This window comes from Rhinolophus sinicus, linkage group LG01 (assembly GCF_036562045.2).
Source record: "Rhinolophus sinicus isolate RSC01 linkage group LG01, ASM3656204v1, whole genome shotgun sequence".
NCBI lineage: Eukaryota > Metazoa > Chordata > Mammalia > Chiroptera > Rhinolophidae > Rhinolophus > Rhinolophus sinicus.
Genome location: NC_133751.1, coordinates 186,239,775 through 186,264,546, shown reverse-complemented (window position 1 = coordinate 186,264,546; position 24,772 = coordinate 186,239,775). Strand labels below are relative to the sequence as shown.

General features: G+C 37.1%; 2 protein-coding genes across 10 annotated transcripts in view; one reads left to right on the top strand and one right to left on the bottom strand.

Moving 5' to 3' along the window:
- KANSL1L (KAT8 regulatory NSL complex subunit 1 like) overlaps window positions 1-9,375 on the top strand; it is a 101,834-nt gene extending 92,459 nt beyond the window's left edge. Inside the window, 7 exon segments of the mRNA XM_074312574.1 lie at window positions 1,915-2,033; window positions 2,760-2,884; window positions 4,055-4,109; window positions 5,281-5,393; window positions 6,474-6,624; window positions 7,714-7,791; window positions 7,793-9,375. Coding sequence (XP_074168675.1) covers window positions 1,915-2,033; window positions 2,760-2,884; window positions 4,055-4,109; window positions 5,281-5,393; window positions 6,474-6,624; window positions 7,714-7,791; window positions 7,793-7,957 — 806 coding nt within the window. The 3' untranslated portion in view covers window positions 7,958-9,375.
- On the bottom strand, window positions 1,465-24,772 carry RPE (ribulose-5-phosphate-3-epimerase). Of its 9 annotated transcripts, none has more exons than XM_019727006.2 (7): window positions 24,568-24,772; window positions 18,098-18,177; window positions 13,390-13,529; window positions 12,878-13,012; window positions 12,231-12,317; window positions 7,437-7,451; window positions 1,465-5,289 (listed from the first exon to the last, which is right to left on the bottom strand). In XM_019727006.2, the coding sequence occupies exons 1-7, from the start codon at window positions 24,687-24,689 to the stop codon at window positions 5,146-5,148; spliced, it is 723 nt and encodes a 240-aa protein (XP_019582565.2). In that variant the 5' UTR covers window positions 24,690-24,772; the 3' UTR covers window positions 1,465-5,145. The 9 variants fall into 9 exon arrangements, with proteins under 9 accessions (XP_019582565.2, XP_019582554.1, XP_019582562.1 ...); XM_019726995.2 differs by lacking the exons at window positions 1,465-5,289; window positions 7,437-7,451 and adding exons at window positions 9,450-11,363; window positions 23,914-23,933 and having other exon boundaries at window positions 24,579-24,770; XM_019727003.2 differs by lacking the exons at window positions 1,465-5,289; window positions 7,437-7,451 and adding exons at window positions 9,450-11,363; window positions 23,914-23,933 and having other exon boundaries at window positions 24,568-24,691.

Sequence of the window (24,772 nt, the reverse complement as noted above, 5' to 3'; positions counted from 1 at the left end):
TAGTACTAAAAACTGAAAATCAAGGCTGATCCCCAAAGAACACACTGCTTCATGGGAGTTGATATTTCAGTCCAGTCACTAATTATACAAAACATCCATGGGCCTGTGAACATTAAACAGCATGTTCAGAATTATTTGTGGCCTGGGCATCCATCCACTTTATGGCCATTAAGGCTTTCCTATGTTCCCTGACTAGAGTTCTCTTCTACTTAACTATCATCCGGGACAGGACTTAATCTCCAAAGTTGTTCTGGACTCAAAATAGGTCAGTACAAAGTTTCCTTGTAGAAATGTATTACCATTTCTGGTATCTACTATGGTGTTGATTCACTGAAGCTTCCTCAGTTTTGAGAAATTAGATGATACTCAGTTAAGGTAACTCAACTACCTCATTCAATTGACTTTAGGAACTTAAAGTTCCAGGATGATCTATAGAGATGTATTTGAAACTAGAACCATTCTAGTAACACAGTCACATTTTTGTGGGGATTTGAGACAAGATAGTTTCCATAGCTTTTGCAAATTAATAATAAAAAATAAAATGGGAAGCTATATATTAAATAGCAAATTATATTCCCCTTTGGGTCTTGTTCATTGTTCCAGTGGACATAATAGTATATACATTGGTAAAGTATTCCCCAGATGTAATATGTCAATATGCCCAATAAATTAGAAACTAATTACATCCAAGATGTACTAGACTGTAATTATACATGATGGATTTAGCACATTTATCACTGCCTCCAGAAGACCCACCATGACAGACCAAGTCACTACCCCATCAACCAGTGTGGCACAAAATTCAACTTCGACCCTCACAGAGATTTCATTATACTCGTTTTTAGTGTCTCAACCAGCTTTTGAGAAACTTCCATACCTGTATACCAAAACATAGGACGGAAAACTTGTATCTCTTAAGATGCATTATGAAATACCAATTACCTAAGATGTAAAATGTTTCACTTGAATTGACAGATCTAAGTTCAAGTTTGATGGAAACACAGGGATAGAAGAACAAGTAAAGCGCTTTATTACCAAGAACTAGACAACTCTGTAAAGCGCATGACATCTGGTATCCTCTCTTTAACTAGTAAATATCATGAAAAAAAATTCTCTCTTCTAGAGTATAAAAAACCCAGGAAACCAAGAACCAATTTCAATATGTGGATTCAGATTTGAAGAAACTACTAGCCATAAAGGACATTTTGTAACAAGTGGAAAAACATGGACTGGATATCATATTTTACATTACACAGGAAAATATTTAATATCCATACTAAATTAAAACAAACAAGGGCAGTAAATAAGTGTATATATACTCACAAATAGGGAACCAAAAGAAATGGAAAAAAGTAACGTGAAACACAGAAAATACCAAGAAGTAAACTTGTAATAACCCCCCCAAAAAAATTTCATTCATGAAATAACAGGATGCTATAAAAATGAGTAACAGAGAATAGCAACTTTCAGAAATAAGTATTTTAATAGAAAAATTTCCAAAAATCAATAGAATGGTCAGAATATCAAGTTAAGGAAATCTTCCAAAAAGTAGAAAAGTAAAATAAGAAAACATGAGAACAGAGAATGCAATTAAGAGGATAAGTCTTGAAGGTTCAACATCTGGATAGGTACAGAAACATGAACACAATTACAATAATCTAAAGAAAACAGGAACAGAGTAAAGGGTGGGGGATGAGATTATTAAAGAAATATGTATTGGATGAAAACTGTCAAGACCCCAGAAAATGTAAATAATTGTGGCAGGATTGTGGGTTTTTATTTTGATATGAGTTAAAAAAAATAATTTAAAAAATACACAACAGATAAGGAATCACATTACCTAACTATAAAATAATTCTAACTCCTGTAAGCCATGTTAACGTTTGATACTCTCAATGGTTCTTTCCATGGCAGGAGAAAGAACAAGATTTGAAGAATTTGCGTTTCACCACACAGAACCAGGATCTCACATCAATTTTCCTGCTGCTACTAATGTCAATGTTATATCAAGAACCCAGAATTCATCATCACAAGTAGGGTTTTTGTATACTGACCTCTAAAGCTGCTTTATTGACTTGTTAATTAAGAGCATTGCTTATAGTACATATTAACATACTTCTTACTAGGAAGCAATAATTCATTAAACTTTTTTAGTAGGGACTTAATTATTCATTAATTCTTGATTATGGCTTTTTTCCTGTTACAGCTTAAACTTTTATCATACTCCTTAACGTGAAGTTAAGTATAACCTTGCTAATAAGAATCAAACACATGTGTTGTTTTTATTATCTGGTCAGAGTAGAAGTCAAAGATGGACGAGTTTAGGAAAACAAGTGTGAAGCTCAGGGAGTAGGAACACTTAAATGAAGACTGTAATAATTAATGATCTTTACTAAAAATCATTATTAAAGCCCACTGAGTATTTCATAGCTTTTCCTAATAAAGAGTTTATTAAATGATCATTTCATTGACATTTAGGGTGCCTTATGGTAATCTTTTCTGATAAGAGGTTTTCATTTTAAGGCTTGTATGTATGCACACATACAAATGTACGCTGTATACTTGCCACACACAAAAAAATTGCATTGGTTTACAGAAGATAGGTATACTTTTTCTGAACATTTATAGTCAGATTTTAAACAATGTATTTGTAAAACTTACATATAGTATACAGCTATATTATCTTTATATAACTCAGGAGGGTATAATCAGATAACTAGATACTTCTGTAAAAGTACTGTAATCCTATTTTTCTGCAGAATACTGCACGACGGAGATTGCGAAGCGAGAGTTCTTATGACATAGATAATATCGTGATTCCCATGTCATTAGTGGCCCCAGCTAAGTTAGAGAAACTCCAATATAAGGAAATACTTACTCCAAGGTATGTATGCTTTATTTTAAAAATTTCTTCCTTCTTTTTCTTGAATAAACTCAGAGTGAAGTTAAATTTTATAAAAGATGGTCCTCTTCCTCTCCTCCCACTTGTATAACCATGGACGGAAAATGGTGAAAGAAACCTTTATATTACCCATGCTGAAAAAAGTGCCACAACTTTAAATGGTATCACAACTTATAAGGTTTTAAGAATTGGGAATTCCTGACTTATTTACTTTAGCACACTTAAGTCTTTCTAATTCAACAGTTCTTATATGTAGATGGCACTAAAAGGTACTTTAGGGATATAATTATATTAGCAAATAACCCTTGCTCTTCAAAATGGAGGTTTATATAAGCTTGTAGAGTTTAAAGCTACTACCTTTGCATGGGGTATTTACCCTGTAAGACAACGCCTATAACAAAGATTTGGATACACTGCTGAGTGAGCAATAAACACATTAAATAGAAAGATGAGTGGGAAGGTCTGGGAAGAATCATGGACAGGGAACGTAGTGTATTCACATGGAGACCACACAAAGGCACGTGGACACGGGCGCAAGGCTCAGCCACAGACTGAGGTTTTGTGTGGGGCAATAAAGGGAGTTAAGGCTGGAAAAGTTAGAACCAGATTGTGACGGTCCTTGAGTGCCACAGGAAACTGTGCTTCCTAAGGGCAGTGAAGTTAGTCAATTTGCTTTAGAAATGACAGCAGTTTAAGACTGAATCTGGCACCAGGAAGTAGAGAAGAGGCTGGAAACACACGTAAGCTGGGTGACGACTGTAGTAATTTCTATTGCTCTCTATTACAGCTGATTTCTAATTCTCTTGTTAATAATTTATTTAAGGTATTAACTCTAGGAGGTATTATGAGAATTCCCACAGAGAATCTGTTGATATATTGTATATAAGAAATAACACTTGTTATTTGTAGTCTTGATGTTCTGTAGCAACAGTGATTTTCAATTTATGGTGTTAGGCTAGAGCTGAATGGTTGAACTGATTGTTTAATACAAAGGAATTCTGTGGTCGTTATTAAACTCAAAAGAAGCCAGGAAGGGAGTCTTCATACAAAGAAATTGGCAAATGCTACAAATCAGTTTTTGTTGTTATTGAGCCATTTTATTAGCAACTACTTGACTTAGAGCTGTTTGAAATTGGTTTGTATCTTCAACAGCTGGAGGATGGTTGTTCTTCAGCCTTTGGATGAATATAATGTAGGTGGAGAGGAGGTAAGTAGCCTTTCACTTATGGGATAATTGTAGTTTATATATTATGAATGAAGTCTGCTTTATTTGATATTTGAGGAACTAAAGAAATATAAGTCCTTTAAGGTACACTGATTTTTTTAAATGAAATTTGATTAGAAAAATGTTTTGCAAATTTGACTGCAAAGACAATGTATAAAAAACAAAGAAAAGCCAAATATAAAATATACCATTTGCTTATGTAAGTTGTTGAAACACTGGATTTATGTGAATCTCTACATTCATTTCCAGCATTAAGCCATATTTCTCCTTCATGAGATTTAGTCTTAATATTCAAGCCTACCACATTCAAAGTCTTGGGAACAAACTAATTTTGAATTTGGAACATTTTGGACTTTAGAAAAACAATGTAGTACATATATTACATCATGTACAGGAAGTCTAGGACAACTGTCATAACCAAATATTAATATTTCTATAATAAAATCAGATCAGGCTGTGTCACCAAATGAATTATGAAAACTTCTAGAATTTTTGGAATTGTGGAAAAGGGATTGTGGATATATATGGGTAAAATATATCAAGAGAAGAATAACATATTATATAACTGAATTTCAAAGTAATAGTCTATAGAAGCAGTATTACGTAAAAGGCATTTTGTTTTTATAAGTCTTTCTATGCCCACTGATCGTGTTTTTCAGCTACCAAAATTTACTTTTTAATGCCCTTCCATTCTTTAATGCACTCTACCCTCGTTCAGAATGATCCTAGCTAGGAAACCCAAATTCTTAAAACACTACCACTGCCATCTTAAAACTCCAGATAAGTCATTAGGTTCTCATTTATCTCAACCAGTTTTACTTTTGATATAAACATGTTCCTGGAACAGTATACTCCATAACGGGCAATCAATACAACTTTTGAATAAAGTTTTAAAAATATATAAAATGAAAGCACTGTTAACCTTTTTGTAATCTAAGTTAAGTGTTCAAACATGACCCAATAGTGAGAAAGTTTAGGGAGTTTTTGATGCCCCCTTTTTGGGAATTTGAAGCTCATCTCACAATATTTGTTTTCTCCATTTAGATTTCATTTCAAGTTTTCTTACTATTGTTCCCTTGATGTGGAATTGACACCTGTCCTCGTATTTCAAAATGTTTCTAATAAAAGTAAAACTTTTTATTTCTAATTCCAGATAGAAGACCTTTCTGATGAAGTCTTCTCCCTAAGACACAAAAAATATGAAGCAAGAGAACAAGCCAGATGGTCATTATGGGAGCAAAGCAAGTGGCACAGAAGAAACAGCAGGCAGGTGTTACGCATTTAAAACCCAATACCGTGGAATCAACAAAATTTCTGTATGAATGAGAGAGATCACTAAAAAGGAAAAACATACTGTATAACATCAGTTATTTGTGCACTGGAACTGAAACACTGCATATACTGAGCTTATATTTGGGCTAATTCATAGTGATGAAATGAGTTTCTGTATTTTAGTCCATACTAATTCTCAGGATCATTGTCAACCTCAGAAGAGTAGATTTAACTGATCAAATAATGTGATAATTCTCCCAAAAAAAGGAGGTCATTTCAATGTATTGTACTGGATCTAACACTAGGGATTAGAATCTGGGTAACCTATTTTAACATAAACTACTTCAAAAATGTTTTATTTAAAAAAAATTTCAAGAAACCTGTCCAGTCTAAAAAGCAACTAGTTTAAAATACTTTGAACATGAATAAGGGAATAAATCCTAAAAACATAATTAATAATTATATATTTGAGAAAAATCTCTGGTATTTTATATTTACATTTGGCTAGTTTTTTGTATAGTCAAAACTGAATAAGTAAGGTAATGTTGAAATCTGGTGTGCAGGCATCTCATTTAATTAGTGTTGTTAAAATACATTTCTGTATTTAGGTCTCAAGATATCCAGATTTGTTGTAGATCCTTATTCCAATAGTTATCCTAACATATATGAGATTTAATTCTCATCTTTCTCCACATTCCAGAGACATAACTTGCCAGAAGTACAGAGGAAAATGGAAATCGAGTCCTTCAGGGATGACATTACAATAATCATACAATACTCTGGAAACTCAGAAAAATTGTTTTAAGGGTCAAGTAACTGTCCTTTGTTGTTTTCTGAGAGAACAAAAAACAACAAAACAAAAAACACTTAAAATTTGGCAAAAGACTTCATAAAACACAATTTAAAAATCTTTGAGATATGAACAGCATCAGGAAGATTAGCAGATGAATTTTTAAAAATCTTTTGGGCAACACTGTTTAAAGAAAAGTACCAAGTTAAATTGATTTAGTGATACCTGGTTACATAAAATGTTAAGACTGTAAGAAATAAATACTTTCTTGGTTTTCTTGCTAGAGCTTACAGTAAAAATGTGGAAGGACAGGACTTGCTTTTGAAAGAATACCCTAATGCCTATAGTGACCAGCACCGTGCTGCTCCAACTCCTCAGAGCCAGGATCGGACGGCACACGGCTCACCGTCATTACACGAAGGACAAGAAACCACGGTAAGTATAATCACAACTAGCTAAACCTTTTAACTGCCTTTCGTCCTTCTAAAAACTTGTTTGTAGCAATTCCTTGTTACAAATTCAGGATTTGTCATTACAGAACAAATGCAGTACGACAATCAGTATAGATGGAATGCTGGATTTGAATCATAGGATCTGTATTCCAACATTCGGGTTCCATCACTACTGTGTTTCCCCGAAAATAAGACCTAGCCAGACAATCAGCTCTAATGTGTCTTTTGGAGCAAGCATAAATATATAAATTTTTATAGTAAATTTAATATAGTAAAATAAGACCAGGTCTTATATTAATTTTTGTTCTAAAAGACACATTTAGATTGATTGTCCAGCTAGGTCTTACTTTTGGGGAAACATGGTAACCACACTGTATCTTTTGATGGAACATGTCAGTACGTAATTCCACCCACTCATTTATCTGTTAGGAAATGGGGATTCTATCAGCGTTTCACTATAAAACAAATCGGATTAAAGAGAAGAGCCTCTGGAACACAATGAATGTTAGCTGCTGTTTCTCTTCCCTTTATAAGAGATTTTTACTTATCTCCCAGTAGATCCAGTTCTCACCTCAAGGGGAGTGTTTTCTACCACTGCACCTATAAAGTTCTTACACTTTTCTTCATAAGCAGGTTGGAAAAAGAGAACCACAGCTAGAATGGAGAGAGTGAAGACTACAGAATAGGCAAGTAGTGGAAAGCTCAGAGAAGGACAAGTCAATAGGTGTTTGTAATAATGATGAGATGCAAAGAGAGATACTGAAGTGCAGAATTAGATCAAAACACCTTTACAACAGCTTTCCCAAAGTGCTCTTAGGCTGGAAATGAACACCATTGCCCCATGGCAGTGTTTTCATCATCATGGAAGAGGCAAAGTGAACAAATAATTCACAAAGGTCCCTAAACAATTTTCAGTATGTTCCATTTGGAGTTGCTTGATATTTAAGTCCAAATGAAAATTTGTACATTATGTGTTAAATATTGAATAGTTATTACAAAATTAACATTTTCACATTTCTTGATATATGAATTTAAACAAATTAGTTGAAACTTAATGTGTTTTTTCTTTCAGTCTCTGTGGTGGGAACGAAGGACTTTTCCACTGAAGGATGAAGACACAGATGCCTTATTATGCCAAGATGAAAAAGAACAATCAGATTGAAAGATCGAGCCCAGCTTTCAGTAAAGTCTTCTGTACCAGTGCACTAGAGAACGGCCACCATCCAAAAAGGCAGGCAGACGGAATGGAAGTGTACAAAACCTTTGCTCTAGGACTTACTCATGTTAAGAAAAAATTCGTGATAGGAAACAGATAAAGAAAACTGTAACTGAATGGAAAACAGGAGAAAAAAATAATCCCTGTTCTCCATCTCCCACCCGCTCCTGTCACAATTCCAGAGTAAGAGCATGTACTGCATGTAGGAATCTTTTATGCTGTTTAGGCAAGGTATGTCTCTTTTTCCTTCTTGAACCACAGGAGTTAACTAGCTTTTCACTTACAGACAAATGCTAGTCATCTGTGTTTATGATGCAGATCACAAGCACCAAAAAATTAACTGCTGCAATTTGATGTTAAATCACATTACTGGGTAAATCATTTTAAAAAGATTTTATATCCACACACACATATACATGCACACATACTTGTGCATCAAATGATAACTCTTCTTTTTTCTATACACATGGTAATTCATGAAAACCGCTTCAGAAATATTAGAGTATACAAATCTGTGTGTATAGAGTATACATACACACTACCGATGTAGTTTTAAAAAAACACTGGCAGTGACTACTCCACTTTAAAAATGCATGTATGAATTACCCCATGAAATGTAAGCTGCACTATAAATACAGAAGCACATGTTTCCAATGATAATGGACACCTAAGTCTTGACTATGGAGATCGAATTTTTTTAAAGAAAATGTTTAACCAATAGATGTTATTTATGGAAATTTCTATACCAGATAACACAATATTCCTTTATTTGAAATCACTGATATCTGTTGGACTAAACATAGGTTATTTTCTATGCACTCCTAATAGAATCAGACAAGCAAAGTAGAGTTAAATATTGGTGTTTTTTAAAAGTATCACATCTTTTAAAACTCAATTACTCAACTTGAGTTTTTATCTATTTTATCTGTATACCATGAGGAGAAGACACCAACTTAAATGAGCACCAGGAAAGTCCTGTCAGTATAAAACATTGTATTTCTAGTTAATTTGTTATTATACCATAGCTTATTCTATTAAATAAGCATCTATTCTTACTTGTATCCTCGAGTGAGAATTAAAACTTTTCAAAGGATAATGCTTCAATATTAGAGACTGGAGTGTACATTAAGGAAAACTTTTTGAAGCCATTACATCATTTTTTTTCCCTATGTAAAAGTCGAGGACAATTTATATGAATCACTTTTCTCATGTAAAAAAGGTTATTCAAGTTGTAGTACCCATTTAGCTGACAATCCTGGCCGTCTGGCCTAGCCTTGGGGTGATATTAAGTTTTTGTTAGGGACTGGAAATTATGCTAGTTCCTTTAAAGAAGAAAAACAAATTCAAATTCAATACTGACAAATTTTTGCTTGTAGTTTTACTGTACATTTATTTTTTAAAAAAGAAAACAAAAGCCAGACAAACCCAAGTTGTCAGGCAAATAAACGCCAATCTTTCTGTCATGTCTGATATTATAATCTTATATGTAAGTTTTTTAATTAAAGTTATTTCTATATACCTTGTTGTCTGATTTGATTAAACACCACCTTATTCATGGCACAAAACTTTCCCAAGCCAAAATAAACACAAACTTTAAGAAACAAATTTTTACTTTGTAATCTAGGAAAAAACACAAAGCAAGCTCCATTCCATGCTTACCTGTTAATGTTCGTTCTTTTCAAATCTTATTTCTTAAAACTCACAGTAGCCTAAAGAAGTTCAATGACACTGGTCCTGTTATTTCTTGCCATACGCCTACATATTACGTAGCAAGAGTATTTACAATAATGAAGTGGCAGATATATTTGTTGTCATAGTGTAATTTGAGACACAATATTTAGTTTATGGATTAACTCTACACCTTGTCATCTCTTAGCCTACCTGGTCTTTCATGGATTAATAAAATATGTATCCTTGGGGTCAAAATCCATAGTTCCAGAATTTCCTCAGCCACCTGGTTCCACCACAGGGTAAAGTTAGACTGGAAATAAGACAATGTTAAGTAAAAGAAGCGTTCTTTGCCTAATGCACCTCCCAAGGCCTCTGTTTGTAAAAATACACACCAGAAAATCCTATGCCCTCCTGGATCCTTTCCATGCTATCAGCCTGTTGCTGAGCTTTTGTATCTTCATTTTTTTAAATGGGGACAAAAGTACGTGCCCTACCATTCACAGGAGTGATTTGTAGATTTAATGAGATTATATCAAAGTACTCTATAACCTACAAATTTATAACGATAGTTTTGTACTGAGCATCCTCATTTCTATCCTACAATTCTAGGAATAGTAGTGGAAGCTTTACATATATAATAGTATCTCTGTTAATCCTCAGTATAAACCTGCAGTTATTAGTTGCATTCAATGTATAAATCAGCTAACAGAATCTCGAAGAAAGTGGTTGATCTGATTTGCTAAAGTCAAATAGTTGGAAAGGGGAAGAGTCAAGATTCAACTCAATTTTACTTCCAAATGGAAGCTTTTCTTTCCTTTCTGCTCAGAGCTAGCACATTACTTCATGTCCTGAAGAACGGTGGCCGTGATTAAGAAAAGGGTGGGGTGGGAGGAATTCTCTGAGAAACTTGCCCCTAAAGCAAGTCTAACAAACACCCTGGTAAAAATCTATGCTTGTATTTTAAGACAGATCACCTGAAAATCCCTGGGCTTCATACATTGTTTTTATAGTCTCTATATATCAAATATAAGGTGCAAAGTAAAAAACAGATGCTTTACAAGCAAGAAGAACATGGTATGCCATCCCAGCCAGATTCACTTAGATTTTTCATAAATTGCATTCTACTCATTATCACGCATACCGTGTTTTCCTGAAAATAAGACCTAGCCGAACAATCAGCTCTAATGTGTCTTTTGGAGCAAAAATTACATAATACTGGGTCTTACATAATTGTCCGGCTAGGTCTTATTTTTGGGGAAACACGGTATATACAAATCAATAACGACATGAAACAGGAAAAACAGGAGGACTTCCTTTGCTTTTGGAAAATAGCCGAGAAACAACAGACAACACTTTTTTGAAATGGAGAAAAAAAGTTTTTTCATAGTATCTAATACGCCTTCCTTAGGAATTAAGACACATTTCTGTTTATAACCGTAAAACAGCCATATTTTTACTCTTTATAAAAATCAAGTTTCCCAGTAAAAATGGTATATTTCACCACATTAACCTTTAAATTCCATCACTAAAAAAGAGTAATACACACCAATTTCTAACCTCTTGGAACATTCTGCACAACAGATGTTAGTCACTGGAATGAATAATTGCTCAGAAAAGCAGCACTGCCTCAATTGTGATAGGATTTGGTAGTCAATATTCTTGTTTTCCAGTAAAAAGATTTAATGAGCAGAAAAGTGGGATGCCTTGTGTTTTCATCGATCAAGAGAGCGTTTCTGAGCAGCTTCTGAGCAAACATTTCGTAACAGGTTGATCACAGATCTGGGGTCTTCACTTCTCATAATGGCACTGCCAGACACAATCATGTTAGCTCCTGCCTGCAAGAAGTAAACACTTCGGTTATATCTCCAAGGAAGATGCAGAAAAGCCTAAGAATGCCTGAAACAGAGTTTCTACCCTTGCAACTTGTCAGCACTTTAATTTTACAAGAGTCACTTGGAAGTGAACAGATTTAAGCAATCTGGTTCGATGACGAAAGGTTGAAATGCTTAACAAATGAGGACGTGAAGCTTTTGATAAGTATAAAGCAGAAAAGTGTGGCTTATATACAAAAACAAATCAAAAATTAGAAATGCAGATTAGACCGTGATGTTAAATACAAACGCCACGTAAACTTTAATCACCCGCAGTGCTCCAGGCAGGGCTGGCACCCACTTGGTGAAGCTCAGGTGCCCCACTAAGCCTGGATTTGGAAAAACACTCATCCCATCTCCACCTGGAGGGTTAGAGGTATCCAGAGATCAGATCTAGAATTTCATCATAAATGGCTCCAGTCAGTTCTTCCAAGGGACAAATAGGTAATTAACACACCTAAGTTCTACAGAATAACATTTCCCCCCCCCCCCCTTATAAGCAGGTGTGTTTTCTTTTCCTATTTGGAAAAATGACTCAGTCACCGGGACTCAATGATCTTCTAAAGGCGCCATGGCCTTCAGCATCTTCTTTTTCAAAACAGAACTTTCTTCAGCATTACTGAGATAACCGAACTTATTTATTAATGATTATGTGATTTTAGAACATTCACTCCCTGCTCTTTATTTTCCTAGCTCTACATTTGAACAAAAAATACTTTTCCAAGAAAGAAAGGCAATTTAGGAAACGTAGGGGAAATCTCTTTGGCCCACAAGACAATGTCCTGGGCAGCTGACATGAAACCGGTCTGGGTCACAGTCAAGCAGTCTCACCTCTGCACATTTATGGATGGTCTCAGGACCTACTCCGCCATCGACCTCTATGTCCAAAGACGGGAACTGGGTCCTCAACCAATGAACCTAGATATACATGAGGAAATAAGTGACTCCTAAAGTGGATATTAGGGGGGCAGGACGACAACCAAATAAACAAAAAAATAGCCAGTATCAGCCACTAAAATAGGACTCCAACTGTCTCACAACACAATAACTTCACATCAATATACAAATTATGACTAGGGAAAACTTCCTTTTTAATATACTAAAACAAAGTTTTATAAAAGCAAACTCGGTTCTGTTTGGGAAATGGCATTTAATTTGCCATGGCTTTGCAGGGAATATACTTCATGAAACAAGACAGATAAAACCCTCAATATTCAATGGAAACTCCCCAAAGCTCTAAAGGCTACAGAGATAATGGTTTTGAAAGAAAAGTTCAAGATTAAGATGTTATCTTTTCTAATTTCCAAACCTAAATCTCTTACAGCATTTGTCATCGTGTATAACAACGATCTGTAGGCACTTCCATCTGCTCACCCTCAGAACAGGAAATGTCTAAATATACAAGTGGTTCAATATAGGCTTATTGAATGAACAAACGCCAATAAGTGCCTCACCCCAGAATCAAATACTTCTTTTACCTTGGGCATCATGTCTTCCATGAATTTCTGCCCTCCAAACCCAGGTTCCACTGTCATAACCAAGGCCATATCTATCTGATTAGCCCACGGTGCCAAATACTCCACTGTAGTTCCTGGTTTGATGGCAAGGCCAACCTGTGACAGAGATAAATTTGCTAATCACATTAACAATTCTATATTATATTATTGTGGTGTACCTCGTATAGCAGTAATGACTATTTTTAAAGACTAGAATACATATGTAAATGGAATGCATAAATTGTTCAGACTACATATTTTTTTTTAAGTTAACAGGCTATTAAATGTAAATGTTTCTAAAAGGAATATTCAAAAAAAGTATCATACATTATTATACTTAAACAAAAAACAAGTTATATTTAAACTCTGGCTTCCTAGCTGAAGAACAGGTGCCTAAGTCCGGTCTTATCTACCTATCATTTCCTGTCTTCTACCAAATCTTCTCAACTGAGTAGGAATAGTACAAAACAGTTCTGTCACCGCTGGCCTCTCACCTTCATCCCATTCTCCCGAATGTCTTTAATCAAAACCCCTGGGTTCTCAGTAGCCTCGAGATGAAAGGTATACTGATTGGCACCGGCTACAGCCATCGGCTTTACCCACTGTTCCGGCCTCGACACCATCATGTGCATGTCTAGAAAGAAAAGACACATCTCCTAAATATTACCGAAAGGAAAATACCTGGCTCATATTATCGAAGTCTACTGTTTTCTACTTGGTATATAAACTCTTCTGACATCAAAATAATTGTGAAATAGTTACACTTCTATATAGCTCACCTCCTTTTATCCTGAAGATGAGGTTTTGGTTAAACTCATTTACCAAGAAGCATATGTTGCTGCATATGAAAAGTAATGACTAGAAATTAGGAAACCTAGGTCCAGGTCCAGGAAATGCCACTTTATTATAAACTTTAAAAAGTTGTATTATCTATGCAGACTTGCTTCCTCGTTTATAAAATAAGAAAGCTAAGGGATTCTCTTCACAAATATTTCACTGAGCACTTACCATACCATTAACTATTCTAGGCCCTAGGGATACAGCAAAAGACACGAGAAAAATCTCTGCTGTCATGGAGATCAAATTCTTATTCAGGGAGACAAACCATAGAAACGTTAAGTACAACTAGGATGGTAGCTACTGAGGCCAGTGTGGCTGGGGTGGGAAGCCCTGGGGAGAGCAGATGAGGGCAGAGAGGTGTGGGGTGAGCAGAGAGCGTACAGAGCTCTGCAGGCCACTGGAGTTTTATTCCCAGTGAGATAAGGAAAACACTGCAGGATTTTGAGTGGGGAAGTGACAAAATCTGACTTAGAAGGCCCTGGCAATAACCCAGGTGAGAAAGGATGATGGCAGCAACTGAGGATGGCGGGAAGTGGTGCGATGCTGGGTATATTCTGAAGGGAGAGCCAATAAGAGTTGCTATGGGTTAAATGTGAGAGGAGGCAGGAGCCTGCAAGGACTGGGGCCTGAGTAACTAGAACACAACTGCCATTAACCGAGAGGCAGAAAACTGCGGGAGGAGGAACAGATGGAGGGGGAAGAACATGTTAATAGGAGAAGGCTGACAAGCATCCTAATCCTAAAGCTTGAATCATACAAATATTAGACAAAATGGGCGTGGCCTTCTTAAACAGCTTGACTTCAAACATAATAGCATTTAATGAGAAGGAGAGGGCAGCTTAAAAGAAGCTAAATCAAGAAAAAAACATTGTGAAGAAGGAAAACAGTAAATACTACTGTGCAGGAGAGATGGTAGTGAGATGTTTTGAGTTCTTGTTTTGCCAGAGCAAGCATATTTCTGACATCGCTGATCCACATTAAAGAAAAAAATCCTAGTATTCCAGAACTCAAACAAAACTCTGAAATGCAGTAAGCCTTTGAAAGTGTCAGGAAGAATGTACCACCCGACTAATGAAGCCAAAATTAAAGTTTATATTTCTAAACTAACAAAAGCAACAAAAATAGAACATATATTAAAAGACAGGTTTTATTTCGTGTTTATTTCTTTGTATTATAAACAAGGAAAATTCAACGTGATTTAAAATATCCAGTTTACTCATTCCTTAAGTTACCAGACAGCTCTGTCTCTCAGTCTCGCAGGCAGTAACCACTAGCAACCTTCACGGAGACTCCAGGTTCGGGGAGTCGAGAGTTCAGGAAATTTTCTTGTCGTTAACACATTGAGTGAGCAGTTCTCCATTGTTCTATTATCAAGCTCCCTTTACATTCTTAAAAACTATTGAAGACCCCCAAAAATGTTGATGTGGGATATATGTATATCAATATTAATGTATAAGAAATTCAAATTTAAAAAATTTTAAAGTCCACTTATTTTAAAAATAATAAGCAATAATAAATCCATTATATGTTAATGTAGGAGTGGCATTATTTTACATTATTGCAAGTCTCTAATGTCGGACTTAATAGAAGACATCTGTACTCACATCTGCTCTGCATTTGATCTATTCCAATACATTTTATATGAAGTACATAAAAAGGGCAGAGTACATTAATATTATAGTCTTTCCAGACAAGTGTGGATATCCTTCTATTTCTACACCAAAACTCAACAAGTGGTACTTTTATAAAAGTTAATTCAATGTGGAATCTGTAAACCCTACTAGTGAACCTTTTGTACTTTGTTACACTAAAACCTATTGGTCCATCTTGCTTTGAGTGCATCTTTTAAGTACTGGATCAAAGAATTACACAGATCTAAATAGTAACACATTTCATTATATAATATATGTATTATATTATATCACATGTTATATTACTACAGATCTTATCAGAAAAGCTCTAAGTACCAGGAATCTGTCAAGCTCACAGCAGCAGATACAAGTTTTCCAAAACTCTGTAATTTTCACTTGCAAGCTAACTTTATCAGTGGCAACAAAAACTAGTAAGGCATTTTCCTTGAAGTAACAGGCTTAATTTTAAAGAAAATGTCAGTAAAATACTCAAGTCTGATAACCATAGTTCATCTGTCAGTCTTTCAAGTGAAAATGGTGTTCATTAAAAAAAGCAGCTAATTCATTTCACAACTCAAACAATGGCGCAAGTGGTTTTCCTTGAGAAAACCATCACCCTCCAGTATGCAGAAGTGCTTTATATGGACTTCCCACTGTCACACAAAATATTAAAAAGACATGCATTCAAGGATCATGATTTACTACAATCAATAATCAACACTGCGTCACCAAGGAAACCCACTAGGAACACATCATGATGAAGAATGTAAGGACTCCTCCTCGTGCTGTTAATACCACTGCTCTGATTCGGGCTCAGGCACCAGCAGACTCACTCAGTGCTTACGCATCCTCAGTACACATACGGCAAATAATACAAAAACAGTTTTGACCTCATGGACCATCTGAAAGGGATTCCCATGGGTCTTCAGACCACACTCGAAGGCCAATGATGTAGATAACTTTCCCCTCTCACTTTATTGCTTAGATGGTTATTTCTACTCAATACTGAGATTAAACAGTTAAGAATTTCAGCAGTTATACATACAACGTGTGATTTAGTTCCTAGAATATATTCATGTATCAATTATCCAACAACCAGGATCCAGGAATTAAACAAACGAACATTTCTTAATATAAAAGACAAAGGTCACAAAACCCAAACAATAAAGGACACGGAGTCCATTCATCCTTATTTTAGACCCACTCTTAGAAAGATTGATCAGAAAGATTACTATCAAAAAACAAACTAAACACAGCAAGAAAAAGCAGATGGTGTGGTGGTGGCAGCAGGGTTCGTAAGAGTGAGAAGTAATACTAGGAGACCAAATAAAAGGGAGAGAAAAAGGAAAAAACATATTAAGTCCACACGAAGCCATAAGTAGAAGATTCTGTGGCCACTGTACAGTGGGGCAAACAATGCTACTTATTTCATTTCATCCACCTGTTAGTCACAACACATTTAGATTGAAAAATTCATTTTCCAAAATGTAGTACAAAATTAAGTTTAGATCATCAGAAGATTATTCCGTTATCTGGAAATTTAAAAATGGTGAACACGTTGGTAGAACATTGTTTCCCTCGTGCCACATAAATGAGGCGATAATGTACACATTTCTGGTGTGCTCAAAGTGGACGGCTGCTATAGAGAAGCCCTGCCCAACAAGCCTTCCTACGATAAGGGCATGCTCACAGCGGCACGGGATAGTGCATTAGTCACTAGGCACATGTGGCTGTTGAGAACTTGCAATATGGTTAATGCCACTGAGAAACTCATGTACAAGAGATCTGGCAAGTGAGGCATTACTAACTTAGTTTGAAAGAGCAACAGGTAGACTCAACTCATATTCCATGAGAAGTAATTTCTAGGTTACTGTGTGATCTTAAAAATCTTAATTCACATTATCTTATGACATTCAAGTGGGAACATCTACAGGCCCCACTTACAGAAAGCTCCAATTTGCATAAAATAACTGGCTTCACTGCTAGACCATAAATCAATTAATTAATTCACTTAAAAATTACACTGAGCCCAAGCTTGTGTCTATGCTTAGCTCTAGGAAAACCACAATAAACAAAGTGGATGAAATTCCTGCTCTCAAGGAGTTTAGTGTGTTTCCCCCAAAATAAGACCTAGGCAGATGATAAGCTCTAATACGTCTTCGGAGCAAAAATTAATATAAGAGCCAGTCCAGTCCATCTAGTCTAGTCTAGTCTAGTCTATCTAAGTTTATTCTTTTCTATTTCTATTCTATTCTCAGTCTTATATTATAGTTAAATAAGACCGGGTCTTACATTAATTTTTGCTCCAAAAGACGCATTAGAGCTGATTGTCCAGCTAGGTCTTCTTTTCAGGGAAACACAGTACATAGTCTGATAAAAATAACCTCAGATTGAAGGAAGTTCTAAGAAGAAAATCCAGGTGATATGGGAACTGCATAAGGGTTAATTTACAATAGGTGCTTAATTTAAGAAAGGCCTGAGGAAATGACAAATGACCTGAGGCCAAAAGATGAGACAGAGCCAGGCAGCCAAGTGAAGTTTTCCAGGCAAAGAGATTAGCAAAAGTGCCAACGCCCCAAGATAGGAGAGTTTGGCTCAGTACAGGCAGCCAATGAAGTACCAACAGAGAGAGGGGGTAAAAGCGTTCTAGATGAACTTGAAGTTGAGAAATCAACCACCTACTTTTCCTTAAGCAACACATCCAGCTTCCGATGGCATAACACCCACTTACCAAAGAAAGGGTCCTGGCCTAGCTGCTTTCGGAGGCTTTCTACCACAGGGTGACCAAAGGTGATGTTGGGAACAAAATGCCTACAAGACAAACAAAATCTTACTCTGAAAATGGTTTCAACTCAGTTTCTGTATTTTTCTCAATATGTATTCTTGATGGTGGTAGAGGAGTCTGTAATCGCACTATTTCTCAATTAAATATTTAACATCAGCATCAAATGATACTAAAAATATCTGGGTAATTTTGGCTTTACAAAGAAGTATCTCCTTGATATTTGAACAAATCATAATAATGTCATATGATTTAACTGTAAGTCATAAACCCCGACAGGCAGAAATGTAAAGATGACAAAATCAACACCCCAGAAGTTATATGACTTGCCCAAGTCACATACTAGTTAGGAAGTTCTGAACTCTAATATGGGTCTTTCCAATTCTAATTTGCCACAGGCTGCCTGTGGCTACATCTAATCCACTTCTATCACAGGGCACTAAATGAGTTTATTAAAACTTTCTTAACGATCATCAATAAAGAAACTTAATGTATTAAAAACCAACATTTACTGAGGGTTTACAACATGCTAGGTATTGTACCTCTCACTTCATTTCATTTTCACGCAGCCTGATGAAGTAGATGCGTTATTATATGAAGAGCATAGGATAAGTAACTTCAAGTCAACCAGTCAGTTATTTGTGGGATCAGGATTCCAATGAAGTCTTCAGGTATGAGACGCAAAGTACTTAACTGCTATCCTACTCCAGTTAGTCGCTGTATTCTATCAAGTACCATACTGGGTACTTCAGAGCACTGTATTTTATAAATATGCGCAAGTTCTTGGCTGGCCCAGGAAAGTTTACAGTCTCCTTGGTACCGTATGCCTAATGACTCAGCAGAATCCATGACCTACTGTTAGAGTATAGTTGCTGGTAGGAAGCCAATGCAGCCCAGGACATTTCCCAACTCCCTTTGTATCCAGCTGGCCCATGTGACTACCACCCTCACCAATGCACTGAGTTTAAGTGATGTGTGTCACTGCAAAGCCCAGGAGGTGAAGTAGCATTCCTTTTCTGCTCTTACTTTACCCTTCTACCAAGAAAGAAGTCCTTAAGGAGCGGCAGAGCCACAGGATAGAAAGACTATGCCCCTGAATTTCTGCAAGAAAGCACTTTCTCACTGAATTAGAACATGAATCAGAAATAAACTTTATAATGTTAAGCCACTGAAATCTGGGCTTTATTTGTTAAAGTAATAGGTATATCCTACATGAGGATTGCAAGACAAGCTAAACAATAACACATAGACAAAGATGAGGTAAAATGGTTCCAGAGGATAGTATAGTACTTTTTAAAAGTGGGGGAAAGATCATGAGATTTACAGAACAAAGAGAATTTGTGAAGGTGGGAAAAGAAATGAAGCAAAGGCAGAAATAGGCAAGTTATGTGCAAAGAAGGGGGAAGATGGCGTTGACTAGCGAGGCCTGTGTGAAAAAAGGCAGGCAGCAGACTTTATCAGTCAGGGTATCAAGTGCCAAGCTCAGTGGTTGGACTTTATCCTGTTGTAAATATGAAGTGAGATTTTAAAGCAAGAAGCAAATAAAAAATAAGACATACAAAATAAAGTAGGAAGATGGACTGGGCAGTAAATTGGAAGAAGGGAGGTAAGAGGTGTTAGCAGATGGCAAGGAACAGTAAGTATGGAAACAAGCACAGGTAAAAGCGATGGGATGTGCAAACTGATGAGATGTAGGGGGTGGAAGAGAGACAATAAACCATGGTTAAGATTTCAACCTTAGATGACAGGAAGAATGAGCATTAATAAAAAAATAAATAAAACTTATATGGACCAGGCACCATTCTAAACACTTTCCATGTTAACTCATTAAAATCTCACAACTCTGAGGTAGGAACTACATTATCTGTATTTCACAGATAAGAGGTCCAAGGTCACACAACCAGGCAGTGCTGGAGAAGGCATTAAAGCAGGGGTGTCCAAACTTTTTTCAACCGTTTTCACCAAGGGCCATATGCGGTAAAATACACAAACAGCCGGGCCACTCACTCAAGGTGAAGTACGTATTGCCTCACCTGGTTTATTTAAGTAAACTAAATATATTTTTGGAATTTGCTGAGGGCCAATTAACAATGGATTGCCAGCCGCAGTTGGCCCGCGGGCCGCAGTTTGGACACCCCTGCATTAAACGCAGGCAACCTGGCTCCAAAGTCCAGGCTCTTTACTATACTCACCTGCCTCTCCACCAACAAACTAACAACGGACAGAAAAATAAAGTCCAGGTGAGGAGGAGACTTGAGAGGGAGGTCAGGATTCAGGACACATCTGAGGACTGGTACGGTGGATGGGTACAGGCACTTTCACACATGAGCACGTCCGTCCTTGGAGGTTGGGTTTTTAGTATGTAGGAAATCAATCACTCTACCATTCACCTAAGAACAATTACTGCTAGGGTTATACATAAGAGGCTTATTGTGTTTACTTACAACTTGGACATAAGGGTCAGAGAAGCAGGCAGGGAGGCTTACTGAATATTACACAACTCTGGAATTGAAAGATTTGTATTTTGTTCACTGTTCTTTTAATTTGCTGTGTGGCCTTAGAAGTACAGGCATACCTTGTTCTACTGTGTTTAGCTTTACTGAGCTTCACAAGTGTTGCGTATTTTACAAAGTAAAGGCAAGACCCTCCATCAGCAAAAAGATGATGACTCGCTTTATTGTGACACTCACTCTTTTACGGTGGTCTGCGACAGAACCCACATCTCCAAGGGATGCCTGTACTTTTTTTCTCTCAGATTTAGGTTTAATTTATCATGAAAATAAACAACCACATCTTAAGAAAACAACAAATGAACTTTTACTTCACTGGGAAACAGAAGCAGATTGTATAAAACTACTGACTCCCAAATTATAAAATGAATAGCGCTACTAAAGATCAATTCAGTGCACTTCGTTCACCAAGTACACTGGGAGAACAAAAATGCACCAGTATCCTCAGTAGAAATCAAAGGATTTTAACTAAGTCATAATAAAAAGAGGCTACAAACCCAAGCATGAAGTCAGGTTGACCCCACATTTGCCTGACTACAGTAACCACGGGAGCACTGGCAACCAAAGGATTTACAGGCTCCATTCCAAGCCCACTGACACCAAAGACGACCTGGAAAGCTAAATTCTTAACAAGTGCCCAGGACTTCTTATCAGACCAGCTTGGAAAACACCAAATTATTTCACTTTAATGAAGAGAAATTTCATTGGGAAGTCTGCTTCATTATCACATTACTCTGTCTTTTTTTCCTTGAGGGTACTTTGGGGAGTAAAATCTGCAAAATATAAATGCAATAGAAAAGTGTCCCTTTTTCCCAGAGAACTGACTGAAAATAAACTATCATTATTTATAAGATAGGAACACATTATTTTATCTCTCATCATGTTCCATCGTCAATCATAAGCTTTGTTTATAATTGTCATGCAATCTAGTTCAGACAGATCAGACAAAGATGGTTAAAGGGAGGTCTAACTTTGATATAAAATGTCACAATTGTAACCAGAAAACACTTTCTCTGAATTAGGAATCACAAACTCATATGCCTATAAGGGTTGGCAGGTAACATTAAGGAGCAAAACAGGGCAGATGGGACAGGAAACAAATGACTATCTGGCTGGGCTAATGGTGGTTGCCATTCAACTCCAGCCTATTGTGACCTTGTGAGACTATGGACCCAGTACTGGCAAATCTTTGGATATTTTTCAAGTTGAAAATCTAGTACTAATGTGCAATCTCCCAAATTTTAAATCCCGGTAACTAATTTGGAAACTGCTTATTTGCTGTGTTCCCACACTCAGGTCCAACACATTTATAGTAACTGTGGAGTCATGACGCATTTATATGCTTCCCAATTTTCTTTTCCACTTGGCCTTTATTTCAAATATCTAACCATACTAGTAACCCCCCCCCACCCCCACAGTGTGTCCAGAATTTGTTCCTGACTTTCCTGATGAAGACATGCAGTTTTAATCAGGAGAGAAATGGGAGTCTCATAGGAGACCAGAAAACAAGCACATCCAAACTCAGTGTAGTGTTGGAGATTTTTAAAGGGGACCAAGAAACAGAGAAGCATGGAGGCAGTGCCCAGAGGGAAGGTAAGCAGTGGGAGGCCACCTTGGGAAAGGGAGTCCACACCCCCACTTTCATATCCCTGGCCTTAGAGCTCAGCCTGGCTCTACCTCTTCTGGAGGGACATTCAGGAAGGGAATGAACCTCCCTGCACTGGTTTCCTCCTTTGCAAAAGGGGAATAAAAATAGCTCTTAGCTCAAAAAGCTGTGAAGCTTGAAAGGTATATGCAGAATTCAGTTTTTTTTCAAACCAGGATGTTTCTTGGCAGAGGAGGAAAGGAGTCAAGAAAAAACAAATACTTTTATCTTAAGCTCAGGGTTACGATAAAGCCTTTCATTCATTTAACCAACTGTAACTAAGCTTGTCATGGTGCTTTACCTGCAAAGAATAGAAGTGAGTCAGAGAAACAGAACCTGTTTTCAGGGAGCTTACAGTGTAGTAGGAGAGCTATGAAATAAATAGAAGTGTATAAATTATTAGCTGCTCTTTGAGGACAGAGAATGGCTTAGGTATTCTCTGTAAGTCCACAGAAGACATTTAATGTCTGAGACAACACAGCTGTCGCATGCTTCCAATCCTAGCTCCACCATTTCCTACCTATGACACCACTGACAGTGACTCAATCTCTTTGCATCTGATTCCTCACTGTCAAATGCCAGTGCTAATAACAGCACCAACCTCTTAAGGCTGTGTGAGTTAATTCACAAAAGGCATAGAACAGAAATAGTTAAGAGCTCATAAATACTAGCTACTATTGGGATCATTAATATTCCTGATTTTGGTCAACTGAAACAAATTATTTTCTCCATTCACCTCGTTACTCAAACATGGTACAAGACTTATTTAAAACCAAATTGCTTTCTGTGTCAAATAGACTACATACATATACATGTAGCCTGTTCTATTCTGAAACCCTTAGGTGTCTCAGACACAAAATTCTGCATCTCATTTTGTGTCTCAGACACAAAAATGTAGCTACCCATCTCTGAGGTACATATTCCATTTAAGTAATATTATCCGTGAAAGTTCAGGGTTTTCAAGCAAAGGTATCAAAAGCACCTAAGTAGAACTGCATGATAACGAACTAAAAATTAAGCTTTTGTGAGAGATAACATTTACCGTAAAATTCTCATAGTACTCTACTCTTTAAAAAAAAAAAAAAAAATCAACGTTTTGCCATTAACAGTTGGGCATACCAGTAAGGTAATGTGTGGAATGAAAAAAAGAAACAACAGACTTAACCAGACCGAACAAATGAAGAAGACAAAACTCTTACAAGAGGAATTACATGAAAAAGGAAGAACTGATATTTCTTGTAAATATACGATTTGCAAATTTGCATGAGGGCACAGACACGTTTTACTTACTTAACATAAATTTATTTTTAGTATATGTGCTGCCGAAGCGAGCACAACATAAATTTATTTTTCTATCCTAACCCAAGATAATGGCGGTTATGACTTTATGGCCAGTTATCAGTGAGGCTAAGAGAACTACAGGTACTTGGCAAACCCAAGAAGATCCAAGTTGTAACTGCACAAGGTTGAGTAATCTTGAGATTCTTACTGCCTTCTCTAGGTTTGTTTCCTCATTTTATAACCAAATTAAGAAACTAGCATCATCTTGGTTCCAAACAATATTATGTGCTATAACTACAGTGCTTAAAAATTACTTACAAAAAACTGACCTCCCTGAAGAGCAGGGTGCCTGAAGAGAAAATAGACAGGAAAATCAAAATTCGAACAATGACACAACTAACAGTTACAAAGAATTTACTACATGCCAGGCACTGTAAACTTGACATGTACTGCCCACGCGGTAATTCTACCACTCCTCGCGTTTTTCACATAATGAAACTGAAACTCAAAGAGGTTAAGTGGCTAGTACCAGGGGGTCCCAGCAGGTGGCACAACTCAGGCAATCTCACTGCAGGTGCCAAACTCCATCGTTACACAAGGCTGTCTCCCCAGCTTTACCACTAACTACCTATATGAACTTGGGCAAGTCATGCCTATGCCCTTCGGCCTCAGTTTCTCTAACTGAAAACGAGACACGTGTCCGAGAGATTTAAGATCGTTTCCGCATCCTAAGTGCTAGACCACACGTTACGCGGGGGGGAGGGGAGGGGATTCAGATTTGGGACGCATTCATGGCCCAGGATACCACCTCGGCTCCGCTCTAAGCCAGACCTCCAGGACTTGCACCCCAGTCCCGTTCTGATAACCGCGTTCAGAGTGAGGCGCTCCGCGGTAGAGGGACGCCGTGCACCCAACAGGCACTCAATACAGGTGCGCCCATCCCGCCCCGTGCAGCAACCCTGACCCGAGCCCCGCAGAGTTACCCGTCCATTACATCCAGGTGCAGATAGTCGGCCCCAGAGTCCAGCATTCGGAGGCACTCGGCCCCTAAATTGGCCAGGTCGCTGTTGAGGATGGAAGGGCCAATCTTGCAGCCAGACGCCATGGTGCTAGTTCCCAAAAGCAAGTTATCCCACGACTCCCCGGGCAAGACCAAGGCGTCGCCCCGATTGGTCACGCAGTTTTGCC

Coding starts and splice junctions, on each gene's coding strand:
- RPE (XM_019727006.2), bottom strand. CDS start 24,689: ATGGCGTCTGGCTGCAAGATTGGCCCTTCCATCCTCAACAGCGACCTG. Junction 18,178..24,567: donor CACCTGGATGTAATGGACGG/GTAACTCTGCGG, acceptor TTTGTCTTGTAG/GCATTTTGTTCCCAACATCA. Junction 12,318..12,877: donor TGGAAGACATGATGCCCAAG/GTAAAAGAAGTA, acceptor ATGTATATCTAG/GTTCATTGGTTGAGGACCCA.